We start from the raw sequence: 13316 nt of genomic DNA, 5'->3' as shown, positions 1-13316 counted from the left end.
TGATCGTGCTCCTCGTCCGTCATTGACACGCCATTGACCCTACGTCCTCCACTCTCCTCCACCCTACCCCCCGAAATTTCGATTGCGGCTATCACTACCCCACCATGGGTGAATCCAGGTTCGGCTTTTTCCCCTTATCGACACATGTCCCTTCGACGAGGCACAACACGGAGCGATTCGCTGATGGAAGATATTCCCTAGACAAGAATTGCTGGCTTGGTTGAACAACCTGCTGCAGCTCAACATTACCAAGATCGAGCAGTGTGGAACCGGGTATGATCGGCCAAAGACCCCTCGCCCCCCTCTCACCGGAGAGTCTGCGCGCTAGAAGAGCATGAAAGAGAACTCAACTGACATGGGATTTTGGTGAATACACACAGTGCTGCGCTATGCCAGATCTTCGACTCGATATTTAGTGAGTGCGACCTGGCGAACACTCAAGAAGCGGTCAAGCCGCCTGGAATATACGGGGAGGCAGCTATACTGATACAATGGTTTTCTTTTTGCAGTGGACGTGCCCATGTCTCGGGTTAAGTTCAACGTCAACACCGAATACGCCTACCTTCAAAACTTCAAGGTTCTGCAAAGTACGTTCCCCGCCATCGGGCCGCGTAACGGTCGACCCCATGACAAAACATTGTTAACATATTCACTCGCTCATCCAGACATTTTCACCCGCCACACGGTCGAAAAGCCCATTCCGGTTCAATCTCTCACCAAGTGCCGCATGCAGGATAACCTGGAGTTCCTCCAATGGACCAAGCGATACTGGGACCAGCACTACCCCGGTGGTGATTATGATGCCGTCGGCCGTCGCAAGGCTTCTGGTGCTCCCGGTGGTGCCCCCATTGCCGCCGCGCGTGCCCCCTCAGCTGGCTCACGCCGCGGAGTTACCCCGACCTCTGCCGCCGTGCGTGGTCCCCGCGTTGCCAGCGCCGGTGCCGGTGCCGCTACCGCTGCACTGCAGCAGGAACTCGCGACGCAGAAGGAAGCTATTGGTGGCCTCGAGAAGGAAAGGGACTTTTACTTTGCCAAGCTGCGGGATATTGAGCTGCTGCTCCAGAACGCCATTGAGGCTGACCCGGAGCTGGAGAAGGAGGAGGATACGTTGGTGAAACACATCCAGGGCATTCTGTATTCGACCGAGGTAAGTTGACATCTGTGTGGGGGTGGAAGAAGAAGAAGAAGAAGAAGAAGAAGAAGAAGAAGAAGTTGAAACGTGCCGGGAACTAAGCTAACGGAAATGATTCCTGCAGGATGGATTCGAGATCCCCGAGGCGGAAGAGGGTGTGGCTGATGAGCTGGAGACCTTCTAAGCGGTCGGGCCAGGGAGAGAGCAAACGAGTCCCATTACTATACCCCCCCCCGCGACTTGTGTTTCACGAGACCGTAGATAGTGAATAGCGCGCATTGCCCTAAGTGACGCGACCCGAACCGAGTATTTCAGACTAAGCAAGGGCCCGAGTTCACAACTCATGTGTTCCTGGTACGGAGGAGATGCTCCGTACAATGTAATACATACTGCACCTATTGGCTGCGGGCTGGCTATAGTGCGGCGTCCTTGCGTAGATCCACATGGGAGGTAATCTTACCGTAGTATGTTTAGGACGGGGTAGGAGGAGGTGCATACTACATAGATTTACTCTGTAACTATCCATGACTCACGAGTCCTTATTTCAGGTGGTAATGTACTTAACTTATGAGTTATGTATGTACACCAGTCTACTACTATAGTATACTATACCATACCTTTGTACCATACGGTGTCTCCCCCAAAGTAAGACCTCATTAAACCTGCGCCGAAACTAACCCGATTCGGACTAGGCAGGCTAGCCAGAACCCTCGGGCTCCACCTGACAGCCATCCAATCATTAGCCGTGTCTGCTGTGTACCTGCAGCACGAAACCTTTCTCAGGACACTGATGCTGCTCCCCTCGCTGCTATGGGTCATGGCTCATGGCTCAAAATAAACAGAGAAACAGAGCCCATTGTCGGTCTATCTTCTCGACTCCCCATCTTCTCCCATCTCATATCCCACCACCTGCTTCTGGAAACTTGAAGTAGTGGGTTTTGGACCCAAAACCGAGCATCTCGGGCCCCGGGCTAGTTCGTCACCTACGCGGGTCGCCTAGACTTGGCTTTTAATAGGGGAGACGCTTGGGTCCGGTCTGGCTCGTTCCACTGTTCCACCGTTCCACCCAGAACCGTTTCGCTTTTCCTCACTCTTTCCCCCGACTTCTCTCTTACTCCCCCTCCCCCTCCCCTCTACCAAGAGTTCTGAAGTCGGACGGGTTCGTCTAGAGCTGCTTCGTCTAGTTCAAGAGAACAGCGTGCGCCTGACGTTACCATCGGACCCGCTGGCTGCTCGGGTACCTGATATCGCTTCGCTTCAACTGTGTATTGTTTGGTGACTTTCCTGCAACGACACTATGGATTAGGCCTCCATCATTTGTCATCACCTTTCTTCTCGACACTCTTTTCATCTGGTATGTTGCTTCCAGAATTTCCCCTCTGCTGTAGCGAAACAGCAAAGACATCGCATGGGAGCCCACGCGGCTCTCTCGCCTGCTTGAAACATATCGCTAAACCGACCGAACGCCCTTAGACATTTCGAAACGTCCCTGCGACCTTCAAACGCCATTCACTCTTTACCATCTCTCTTTTTTTTTTTTTTGTTTTGTCGGCGACTGAATTCGCGGACTTCCACTCTTTACCATTGCGATTGAATTGATCGCCACAATCCTTTCGACCATCGGCCAATTCCATCCAATCGGCCCACTATCGCGGGCAAGTTCCTGCTTCCTTTTTCTCTTCCTTTCTTCGCTGTGTTGGATATTCAATCGACCCCGAGGAAAAGAAAGAAACTGCCTCTACTTTCATTGATTTTCGTGTTTTAGCTGGTCGATCCAGCTTCAAACTCTGTGAGAATTCACGATTATCGGTTGTTCAACCATTGAAACTACCTACCATTTCGAACAAACTCTGGCGCAATGGCTCATCATGGCCATTGGCGCGACTCTCGGACCAGCAGACTACTCAGAGCCAAACGCCGCTTGGAAGTGCTTGAAGAAGCTGCGAAAGACGACAATGTTTCACCGAGTATACTGATCAGTGGGGGCGAAATTGAAAATGAGCCTCTGGCATCTCCGGAGGATATCATTCTTCCTGGAACTCCCCCATACCCTGAAGATACGAATCTGATGAAACGACAAGAAGCCGACCAGACACAGAGTGTGGTCGTAGAAACGGTTTTGCAAGTGGTGGATACCAACTCTCATACTCTTTGGCAATCCGCTGGGGTTGATTTCCCATTGACGCTTTCGGACCCTGCTTTTGGTACTGTTACCCTATCAGCTGGCGAAACTGCATTTGCATCGGAGGCTGCGTTGCTCGTTACATCACCAACAGCTCTACCCATCGCCCAACAAACGAATGTAACGACCCCAACATCCGAGGCTGTATCACATACAAGCAAGCCAACTGCAGCTGTTTCTTCGCCAAAGATTTCATCCGCTATCAGCTCCACACCAACATCCTCAATACCTCTCGTCTCGCCATCATCCAATTCTACATCGTCTCCCACTACATCCTCTCAAATTGCGAGCATTTACTCCACTTCATCCGCGATTTCTTCAACAACATCTTCCAGCAGCTCGAGTGCGTCATCAACTTCATCCACCTGGTACGGAGGCTATGGTCAGACTGTCGGTGGCACTAGCAGTGGATCATCGCCGACCAGCACCAGCTCAGAATCCTCGTCAGGGTCAGACACAGCCTCTGACACGACAACTCCAAAAATTGTTGGCGGTGTTGTTGGTAGTGTAGCCGGAGTTGCTCTGCTTTTGTTGCTTATTTTGTTCCTGTTCCGCCGGCGCAGCCTCCAGCAAAAGGGCACGCAAGCCCTGCCATCGTCATCAGATTCTGGTGCACGAGAAGTAGCCGAACGACGAACAAGCAAAGATCCTCTCTTTGGTGCGTCATATCTTGCACCAGCCTTCGTGAAGCGTTGGCGCCAGTCAACAATGAGTACCAAAACAGAGAGTACCGTATCGTCCACTCCAAGTGAGCGAGGCTTTCAAAAAATTTCCGGACGCAAAATTGCCCCTGTTCTCACCCATGGGGGTGACGGCTTCGGTGGTGCGTCAACTGGTGATTCCCCAACGATCCCAGACTCTCTCATCGGCCTGTCTCCCTCGTCTCCGGGGGCCCTCTTTCCTCGCCTTCACACGCACCACCAACGGCAACGCCATTTGGCATGCCGCTCGACACCAACGTCACACGCGAAGCCGGTGAAGAGAACGTCACCCCGACACGACCACGGCAAGCCAACATCCCAGTCTCCAACTCAGTCAATTTTAGTTCCCCAACGACCGTCACTCCTTCCCATCCAATCCCCCAGCCCCAGAGTGCCATACCGGTGGCTCCTCGAAAGGATCCACTGGGGCGCAGCCTTCCAAGTTTTGATGGAAGTCGCGACAGTCGCGGCAGCCGTTTCACGGAGAGCTTGGATCTGTGAGCCGAGCTGGAGTGCATTCTATGGGAATACGTGATACGAAAAAAGTTGACGTTTTTATGGGACGGAGAAGTTCTTCGAATGCTTTGATTTTTAGCCAACATGTTTCGATATTTTCTCTTGGACGCTTTGATTCGGACCACGGATCATTGCGTCGCTGATTTTGTTTACTTAGCTTTTGCTTTTTTGCTGCTGTTTTTCAGCCATCTTTCAACCTCTCGCTTACGCATCCAAAAGTCGCGCTGAACGATCTTTTCAGAATGGCGTGTCTGTCCTTTGAAAAGTGCTCTCATTTGTCACTTTTCCAATTTTCTCTCCTCGTCTGATAGATACCCCTTATTTCCTCCCCTCATTTTGTCGCAAATATGTTGATCTGTTCATTTATCGCTTAGAAGAGCGATTGTTGATATGATTATGAGCCACTTTTGGCTCCAATTTTTACTAAGTTAATTCTTAATTGAAGCCTGATATCAACAAAGAATATTGAATGTCGATCTCCCGGGACGGGGAACCTAGAGGAGGCAGTGAAGACGTACGTACGTATGTACGTAGCATTTGGAATGGTGTTTTTGAGGCTGTAAATTTAGGTTGCCAGCAGCTTGCCCGATCTGCTGCCTATACCCCAGCCACGCTTACATATATCACGTGCCCATGCCCAGGGACATGCACCGCCACTTTTGCCACACCAGCTGTGGCTCAGTTGTGGCAAGGGTACCGGAAACATCATGATCGCCAAACTGCAGCTTTACTTGATTGAGCGATTCTTTTACACATGTCAGTCTGAATCGCTCCACTAACGCTTAGTATGATCAACTCTACACAATGATGCCTGTTTCATGACGCAAAAGGCTTTCACTTTCGGGGCCTTGACCTTCATCACTTGCGGCTTCACAGCCCGAAACAAAGCCAGATGACGCACCCGAGGCATTCATGCCTCCTTGCTGGAGTGCACGTACGGAGTCCGGAGCCCAGAACCCATATGTCCAGAGTACCTTCGACAATGCTATACACCACCTGATCGAAGAAGGTTCAGCAATATCAAGCGGAATGCAATGTTATTGGATCTACCCTGTTCTTCGATGATACAAGGGGGCGCAGCACCCCACTCTGGGTCGCGGCGGCAAGCCCAACCTCATCACTCACACTTTATTGGACCGCCTCAACTTGCGGGTCCTGAACTAGAGAGTCATGATGATGGGCAGCGTCTCGCTCAATCGAATCTAGATTCATCCCAGCGCTAAACCAGTCACCCCATGTGCTGGGTATCAGGTTGTTTCTACTTCGCCCTGGGTTTAAAACATCTCCAGCTGGGTTGAGCTTGCACTCGCCACATTTGCCATCTACATCCTCGCGTACCTCGCACTTCGTGGTATAGTCCACCGGGCCTTTTGATAATTGAGCACAGCCTCAATATTGTCTTGACCGTGAAGTCAGAAGGGTTGGGAATTGATCAGCGCAGAATACGCATCGTTGCCCCCTCTACTCCGTATTCAGATAGAGCCTGTGGATAAAACAATTTCCTCACTTGGCATCTTCTTAATTTCTATAGTGGGTTGAAAGACTTGGTCAATGTCGATTTCCTCGGCGGCTCTGGGCATGAACACAGCCCCCCTCGAGAGGGGATAACAGGACCTCCACCCCAGTTTTGAAACGGGCTTCCTGGCGAGGGCATATCACCTTTGCATTATTTTCATACCGATCACCCCATCGGTCTAATCTACACCCCATGGCTTCATCAAACTTCAACACGCCACAACAGGGCTCACTTTTGACTCCTGTGATTGAAACAGATCCTTCGGGTAGAGAGGTGAGTTATTCTCATACATGCTGGGCGGCAAACCCGTACTAATGACTAATTAATACAGCGTTCTTTATCTATCACACCTGTTGCTGCTGCATATAGCCCGACAGATCAACCTCACTCTCCCACATCTCCTATATCCCCTGCATCTCCTACAACTTCACTTTCACCAGATATGGCGTGGAATCCTGGTCATCCGGATCCGGCACGCCTGATGGTTCATAATGGCTTTCATCGGCCTTCATCGTCAATAGACGGAGACACATTACGTCCACGATCAGAGTCTTTTGCATCTACTGCACCTACAATGAGCCCCAGCCGGTCTAGAACTAATTCAGATGTTGATCCTTCACACACTAGCAAAGCCGTTTATGATGACGTGCCCTTGTCAGAGGCGCTGACACCGGATCCCCGGAATGAGGCTGATTTCCTGATCGAGAACAATCGCTTCGCCTTCTCACCCGGTCAGCTGAATAAGATGCAGAACCCAAAGTCTCTTGCTGCCTTCCATGCACTTGGTGGCTTGCAAGGATTGGAGCGGGGCTTGCGGACAGATCTCAGCGCAGGTCTCTCCAACGATGAAGTTGCATTGGAAGGCACAGTCGACTTCCAACAAGTGACGCCTCCTTTATATAATAAACGACCTTCAATAAGCAAAGCGCCTCTTGACGAGGACCTTCCCACCTCGGCGCCAGCATCCGCTGGTCAAGGTTCACCATTCGAGGATCGCATTCGTGTTTTTAGCGAAAATCGACTGCCTGCTCGAAAGTCCACTGGCTTCTTGAAGCTTTTCTGGATTGCATACAACGATAAGATTATTATACTTTTGACTATCGCTGCGGTTGTCTCTTTATCTTTGGGTATCTATGAGACTGTGGATGCAGGGACTGGTGTGGACTGGGTAGAAGGTGTGGCTATCTGCGTGGCAATTCTCATTGTCACTGTCGTCACGGCTGTCAATGATTGGCAAAAAGAGAGACAATTTTCCAAACTCAATAAGAAGGTATGTGATAATAAAACGCCTGTTCTGTCAACCCTGACTAATACTGACTTCTCACAGAATGACGACCGTTACGTGAAGCTTATTAGGTCTGGCAAGTCTATGAAGTTATCCATCTACGATGTAATGGTTGGCGACGTGCTTCACCTTGAGCCTGGTGACTCAATTCCTGCCGACGGTGTTCTCATATCGGGGCATGGCGTGAAATGCGACGAGTCATCGGCGACCGGTGAATCCGATCAGATGAAAAAGCTAGATGGTCATGAGGTCTGGCAGCAAATTGTCGAGGGCTCTGCGACAAAAAAGATTGATCCATTCATGATTTCTGGAAGTAATGTCCTCGAGGGCGTCGGTACCTACGTTGTCACTAGCGTTGGACCTTACTCTTCTCATGGTCGAATCATGATGTCGCTACAGACTACCAATGATCCTACGCCACTTCAGGTTAAACTGGGTCGGCTCGCGAACTGGATTGGTTATCTGGGTTCAGCGTAAGTCTCACTACCAGTCCAATCAAAACCTAGAGTGGTAACTAACTATCATTCTAGTGCCGCCCTTATTTTGTTCCTCGTCCTCTTGTTCCGATTTGTGGCGGATCTCCCAAATCACCCCGACATAGGCCCTGCAGAAAAGGGAAAGGAATTCGTTGACATTTTGATTGTTGCTGTTACTGTTATCGTTGTAGCCATTCCTGGTATGTATTCTTTTCTCCAATCTATTGGTTCTCAAGCTAACCCTTTTCCCTTTGTAGAGGGTCTTCCACTGGCGGTAACACTTGCCCTTGCCTTTGCTACTACTCGCATGGTCAAAGAGAACAACCTAGTCCGTGTTCTTCGAGCCTGTGAAACCATGGGAAATGCCACTGTGATTTGCTCGGACAAGACGGGAACTTTGACACAGAATAAAATGACTGTCGTCGCCGGTACCTTGGGCACTGAACAGAGTTTCAAATCTCCATCAGAGGACGAGGTCGATACTTCTGCCAAATCGACCGCCGAGTTTTTCAAAGGGTGCTCAGCTCCTACACGGAATCTGATGATCAAGAGCGTTGCTTTAAACTCAACAGCCTTTGAGGAGGAACGAGAAGGCCGGAAGCAGTTCGTCGGCAGCAAGACTGAAGTTGCACTTCTCCAATTGGCCCAGGATTACCTAGGCATGGATCTCGCTTCTGAGCGAGGGTCTGCCGAGATTGTCCAGCTTATTCCTTTCGATTCTTCGCGCAAGTGTATGGGCGTCGTATACCGTCACCATAGCTCTGGATACAGACTTCTTGTTAAAGGTGCATCGGAGATTATGGTCGACGCTTGCAATACACAAATCACAGACATTGACATGACTGAGAAGAATCTTTGTGCAGTCTCATTGTCCGAGAAAGAGAGACAGGTGATTTTGGAAACCATTGACCAGTACGCCAAAAGGTCCCTTCGCACGATCGGTATAGTGTACAAGGACTTTGCTTCGTGGCCACCAAAGGAGGCCAAACTACATGAAGATAATAATTCTGCGGCCGACTTTGACGATGTCTTCCGAGACATGACTTGGGTCGGAGTTGTGGGAATCCAAGATCCCCTTCGTCCTGAGGTTCCCCAGGCGATTCGAAAGTGTCATTCTGCCGGTGTGCAGGTGAAGATGGTCACCGGTGATAATGTTGCAACTGCCACCGCGATTGCAACTTCCTGTGGCATTAAGACCGAAGATGGACTGGTCATGGAGGGTCCCAAGTTCCGAAAACTTTCGAATGAAGAGATGGATCTCGTGGTCCCCCGTCTACAAGTCTTGGCGCGTTCTTCACCAGAGGACAAGCGTATCTTGGTTGAGCGCCTCAAGGCTCTTGGAGAGACTGTCGCTGTCACCGGCGATGGTACTAATGACGGCCCTGCTCTTCGCACCGCGGACGTCGGCTTCTCAATGGGAATTGCCGGTACCGAAGTTGCGAAGGAAGCCAGCTCAATCATCTTACTTGACGATAACTTCCGGTCGATTGTCACTGCCATTTCCTGGGGGCGAGCTGTCAACGACGCCGTTGCCAAATTTCTCCAATTTCAGATTACCGTCAATATCACAGCTGTCGTGTTGACATTTGTCTCTTCCGTCTACAGCAGCTCGAACAGCAGTGTTCTTAGTGCTGTACAGCTTCTCTGGGTGAATTTGATTATGGATACATTTGCTGCCCTGGCTTTGTGAGTATTCCTTTCTAACTTTCTTGCTATTTTCTCTCCTTTTCTAACCAGAAATAGGGCAACCGATGCTCCAACAGAGCAGATCCTTGACCGCAAACCCGTACCCAAAAGTGCTTCGCTCTTCACCTTGACGATGTGGAAAATGATTCTTGGCCAAGCAGTCTACCAACTTGCCATCACCTTCATGCTCTACTTTGCCGGCGACAAGCTTCTCGGGGCTCACCTGGACAACGATGATCTGGAGCTCCGCTCGAAGCAGCTCTCCACAGTCGTTTTCAATACATTCGTTTGGATGCAAATCTTCAATGAATTCAACAACCGTCGCCTTGATAATAAGTTCAATATATTCGAGGGAATGTTACGGAACTACTGGTTCCTGGGTATCAATGCCGTAATGGTCGGCGGACAAGTCATGATCATCTACGTTGGTGGCGCAGCCTTCGGCGTGACCCGACTGAGCGGTATTCTTTGGGGAGTCTGTATCATCTGCGCGCTGGGTTGCTTACCGTGGGCTGTCGCTCTGCGCATACTACCTGACCGACATTTTGGCATTGTTTTCAATGCTGTTGTCCGTGCGATATCATTCGTCCTGCGACCTATTGCCAAAGCATTCAATGCTTTCGTCCGGGGCACAAAGGCCGCTTTTCGACCTCTAGCGCGCACGACTCGTCGGGCGTTCTCTCGATCTGGAAAGCAGACTGACAAAAACGAGCAGGAGTTATCCAATAACCCTGCTACCAACATGTCTCATGTTATCGATGAAGAAGCTCCTGCTCCTGCTCCGGCGAAACTGGCTCGGCAGGAAAGCCCCGAGCGTCCGCAAACGCCACCGGCGATTGCTGTGCCTCCGATTACGGTTACGATCTCTCCTTAGTGTTTTCTTTTTCTTTTTCTCTCATCTCGTTTTGAATTTATGCTTCTGGATTCTGTCATAGAGCGGGTGTTATTGGGCGGCTATTAGCGTTGACTTTATTGCACCATAGATCATGGACTTACAGATATACGAATGGGATACCCCTCGAATATGTACTTTTAAAGATACTCTACAACAATCATCTATGTTTATTCTCACTTTCTGCCCTCTGACCGTCAACATGTCCATTGGCTTTCGGCGTGTTTAGCTTTGAAACTACACGTATCGGAGCAAAGGATGTCAAATGAAGGATAATATCAATTCTCGAGGCTTTTTGTCATGCTAAAAAAGATAATTAGTTCATCTGCCGTTTCAAAAACACGAAATCCAAACGCACAATCATAAATGGATAACACAAAGAAAAGGGAGGCGTGTTATGAGCGACGATTGGGATGGAAACAAATGCCGGACGGTTCTCCTATTCAAATTAGTATGCCACTTCAGTCTATGGGCGTCCGTCCCGGAGTTGGGGTGATATCGGGGTCGGTGGTACCAAATGTAGGGTTTGACCTGACTCCAGTCACAAGGCCATGAAGCGAAGCAGTGACGCCATACCCATTGTCTGCATGCGACGAGAGGATGCGAGCCTGGGAACGCAGGGTGGAAACCATGTTGTTGGCCATGCCAATCTCAGCGGGTGTAATGGGAGTGCGAGCAGTGGAGGTGCTGAATCGAGAATGCTGGATGTCGTCGGCAATGCCGTGGAGCATGGCGACTGCCTCGTCGTAGAGCTTGGTACGACTGATGTCAATAAGCACGCTGTTGACCGATTCGATCCTGGCGAGGAAACCCTCGAGCTTGGCCGAGAACTCGCTGAGTGGCATGGTGAATAGCTGTAGAAGACGTCAGTGGAAGTGAAGAATACTATAGGAGTATACGGGGAGGCTTAGGAAGAGCCTTAGGGAAAGTCAGTAAAGTGAGCTGAAGCGAGCAGAGGTTGTTGTGGTGGTTGGTGGCTTCTCTATTCCATTCACTGCGTGAAAGCTCGAGGCCTTAAATGCTTCTCCCGCTAGGATCGTATCATATGTAAACTACTCATTGGCCTTTTGGAGAAAAATGGATTGTAGAGAAAATGACTAAGACAATGTTGCCCTCTCTAAGAATGGAACTAGAAAAATCACTGGAGGACTGGGTAAGACTCTGTAATAGAAGGCTCTTTGTTTTCAAATATGAGTTCACTCATTGTCTATTAAGACAAAACAAAACATTTCGAAGGGAGTCGTCATGTCTTGTAAAGAAATTAGAGTTTTTGTAGTAAAAGAATGGCATGGTTTGACCTCATTGTCCCAGAACCTCCTCTTTGTTCATACAATTTAAGCTTGATTTTCGGCCCTTTTTTCAATGCGTATTTGTCCTTTCGCCAATGAATGTAAGCCAAATAATGCTAGAGAGAAATATTCGATACGATCGAGGAAGTTTAGTAAGTGGGCTGCAGGTACTAAATAAGTGTGAATAAGATACTGTATGGTCATATTTGCGCTAAAATTGAGAAGTTTCTATAGTATCTAGTATACATTGTCATCATCAAAGACGCGCCACTAACTTGGTTCCTGATACCTGCCCCTGGCGAAGCATTTGAAGTCCTGTGGCCAAATTTTCTAGCCCCGGGTCAATGATTTTCAAAGGTGGCGGTCTTAGCTGCTTAACAATGTCGGGAAATGTAGAGTAAAAACGACGTAGCGCTTCATTATCAGACTGTATTTTCTGGAACTTTGGTCCGAATGGAGGAAGCCACTGAAATTCTGACCCAAAAACAGTGTATCCAAGTATGAATTCGATTTGCGCTCCATCCATGGTGGATTTTCCACTGTCAAGTAATGTTATTACCTTCCCATGGTTTTTGCGGACACACTTCGCGCAGAACTCGGTTGAATTGCCTTCAGAAAAGCAATCCATCGCCCGATCGAGGTTGGGATATGCTCGAATAATCTGGTCGACAGCTGCTTGGTCTCTATAATCGAAAACCTCGTCTGCGCCATAACTTTTCACCAGGTCAAAAGAGCGGGGTGATGCCGTGGCCACAACTGTCAGGCCAGCTAGCTTAGCAAGCTGGATGGAATAAATGCCGGCTGCAGTTGCGCCTGAGTAGATCAGGATTGGCGTGTCTCTCCGACTCGGACCTTGTCCTTGATTCGCATTCTCTGCAAGCCAAGGAACATCCAATCGCGTGTTCAATGCTAGCATCGCAGTAATGGCCGAAACACCAAATGTAGTCGCATCTTCGTCGCTAACCCCAGGCGGAACTTTCCAAGCCAAATCACCACTTGTTTTGAGAAATTGGGCGAATGATCCACGATCGGGAAACAATCCACCATGAACCATTCCAGCTATCCTGTCACCAACTGCCCATTTATTGGCTACTTGAGACCCAACTTTCGCAACGGTCCCCGCAAAATCGCAGCCGATGATAGCTCCTCGTGGAGAGAGAACATCGACATGTTTAAAATCCGTAGGGTTAAGTGCGACCCAGGCTACCCGAACCAAGACTTCGTTCTCTGATATAGATGGGATGGGAATTGATTTGATCTTCACCCCATTGCCGGATGATCTTCCAAGGCCATAGTTTGCAAGTCGAGTCAAAGTTGAACGATCCCCGACCAGGGCCTCCATCGCATTCGAAAAGCCAGCCATGTTGATTAGAAAAGAAGACGGGGAAGATAGAAAAATAATAATCCAGCCACCCGAATCCAACCCTATCTTTATCGTGAGATTTATGAGATAAAGTACTGGGTTATGCGCAACTCAAGCTACTAGCGGACGATCCCCATGCCGACGGGGCTTTCAGTTATGCCGAGTGTTGAATAATCGCTGCATGTTTCGACCCTAGATTCCCTTGTGGAGAATGAGTTTATTTTGTTTTGCCACTCCCTCTCGATCGACGAATCAAATTCCTCATTTCTCCAGGACCC

The 13316-nt window shown here is 49.4% G+C and overlaps 5 protein-coding genes across 5 annotated transcripts; 3 read left to right on the top strand and 2 right to left on the bottom strand.

Moving 5' to 3' along the window:
* Window positions 1–104: 104 nt before the first annotated feature.
* eb1 (microtubule-binding protein BIM1) lies at window positions 105–1156 on the top strand (the record flags this gene model as incomplete). The annotated part of the gene is made up of 4 exons (XM_056633808.1): window positions 105–118; window positions 202–273; window positions 381–415; window positions 510–1156. The coding sequence occupies 4 exons, from the start codon at window positions 105–107 to the stop codon at window positions 1154–1156; spliced, it is 768 nt and encodes a 255-aa protein (XP_056484428.1).
* Window positions 1157–2990: 1834 nt separating this feature from the next.
* On the top strand, window positions 2991–4516 carry N7509_009170 (uncharacterized protein; the record flags this gene model as incomplete). Its single annotated transcript, XM_056633807.1, has 2 exons — window positions 2991–4141; window positions 4171–4516. 2 exons carry the CDS (start codon window positions 2991–2993, stop codon window positions 4514–4516), a joined length of 1497 nt encoding a protein of 498 aa, XP_056484427.1.
* A 1723-nt stretch (window positions 4517–6239) lies between these two features.
* On the top strand, window positions 6240–10368 carry pmcB (putative calcium-translocating P-type ATPase(PMCA-type); the record flags this gene model as incomplete). Its single annotated transcript, XM_056633806.1, has 6 exons — window positions 6240–6320; window positions 6379–7317; window positions 7375–7805; window positions 7863–8008; window positions 8066–9494; window positions 9552–10368. 6 exons carry the CDS (start codon window positions 6240–6242, stop codon window positions 10366–10368), a joined length of 3843 nt encoding a protein of 1280 aa, XP_056484426.1.
* Window positions 10369–10847: 479 nt separating this feature from the next.
* N7509_009168 (uncharacterized protein) lies at window positions 10848–11231 on the bottom strand (the record flags this gene model as incomplete). Its single annotated transcript, XM_056633805.1, has 1 exon — window positions 10848–11231. One exon carries the CDS (start codon window positions 11229–11231, stop codon window positions 10848–10850), a length of 384 nt encoding a protein of 127 aa, XP_056484425.1.
* A 700-nt stretch (window positions 11232–11931) lies between these two features.
* Window positions 11932–13038, bottom strand: N7509_009167 (zinc-binding alcohol dehydrogenase family protein; the record flags this gene model as incomplete). Its single annotated transcript, XM_056633804.1, has 1 exon — window positions 11932–13038. The coding sequence occupies one exon, from the start codon at window positions 13036–13038 to the stop codon at window positions 11932–11934; it is 1107 nt and encodes a 368-aa protein (XP_056484424.1).
* Window positions 13039–13316: the final 278 nt, after the last annotated feature.

Source organism: Penicillium cosmopolitanum (assembly GCF_028827165.1).
Source record: "Penicillium cosmopolitanum strain IBT 29677 chromosome Unknown utg000009l:1.0-9042332.0:1.0-9050551.0, whole genome shotgun sequence".
Lineage (NCBI taxonomy): Eukaryota > Fungi > Ascomycota > Eurotiomycetes > Eurotiales > Aspergillaceae > Penicillium > Penicillium cosmopolitanum.
The sequence above is the reverse complement of the archived record's forward strand: the minus strand, read 5'-3'. Positions and strand labels throughout refer to the sequence as shown.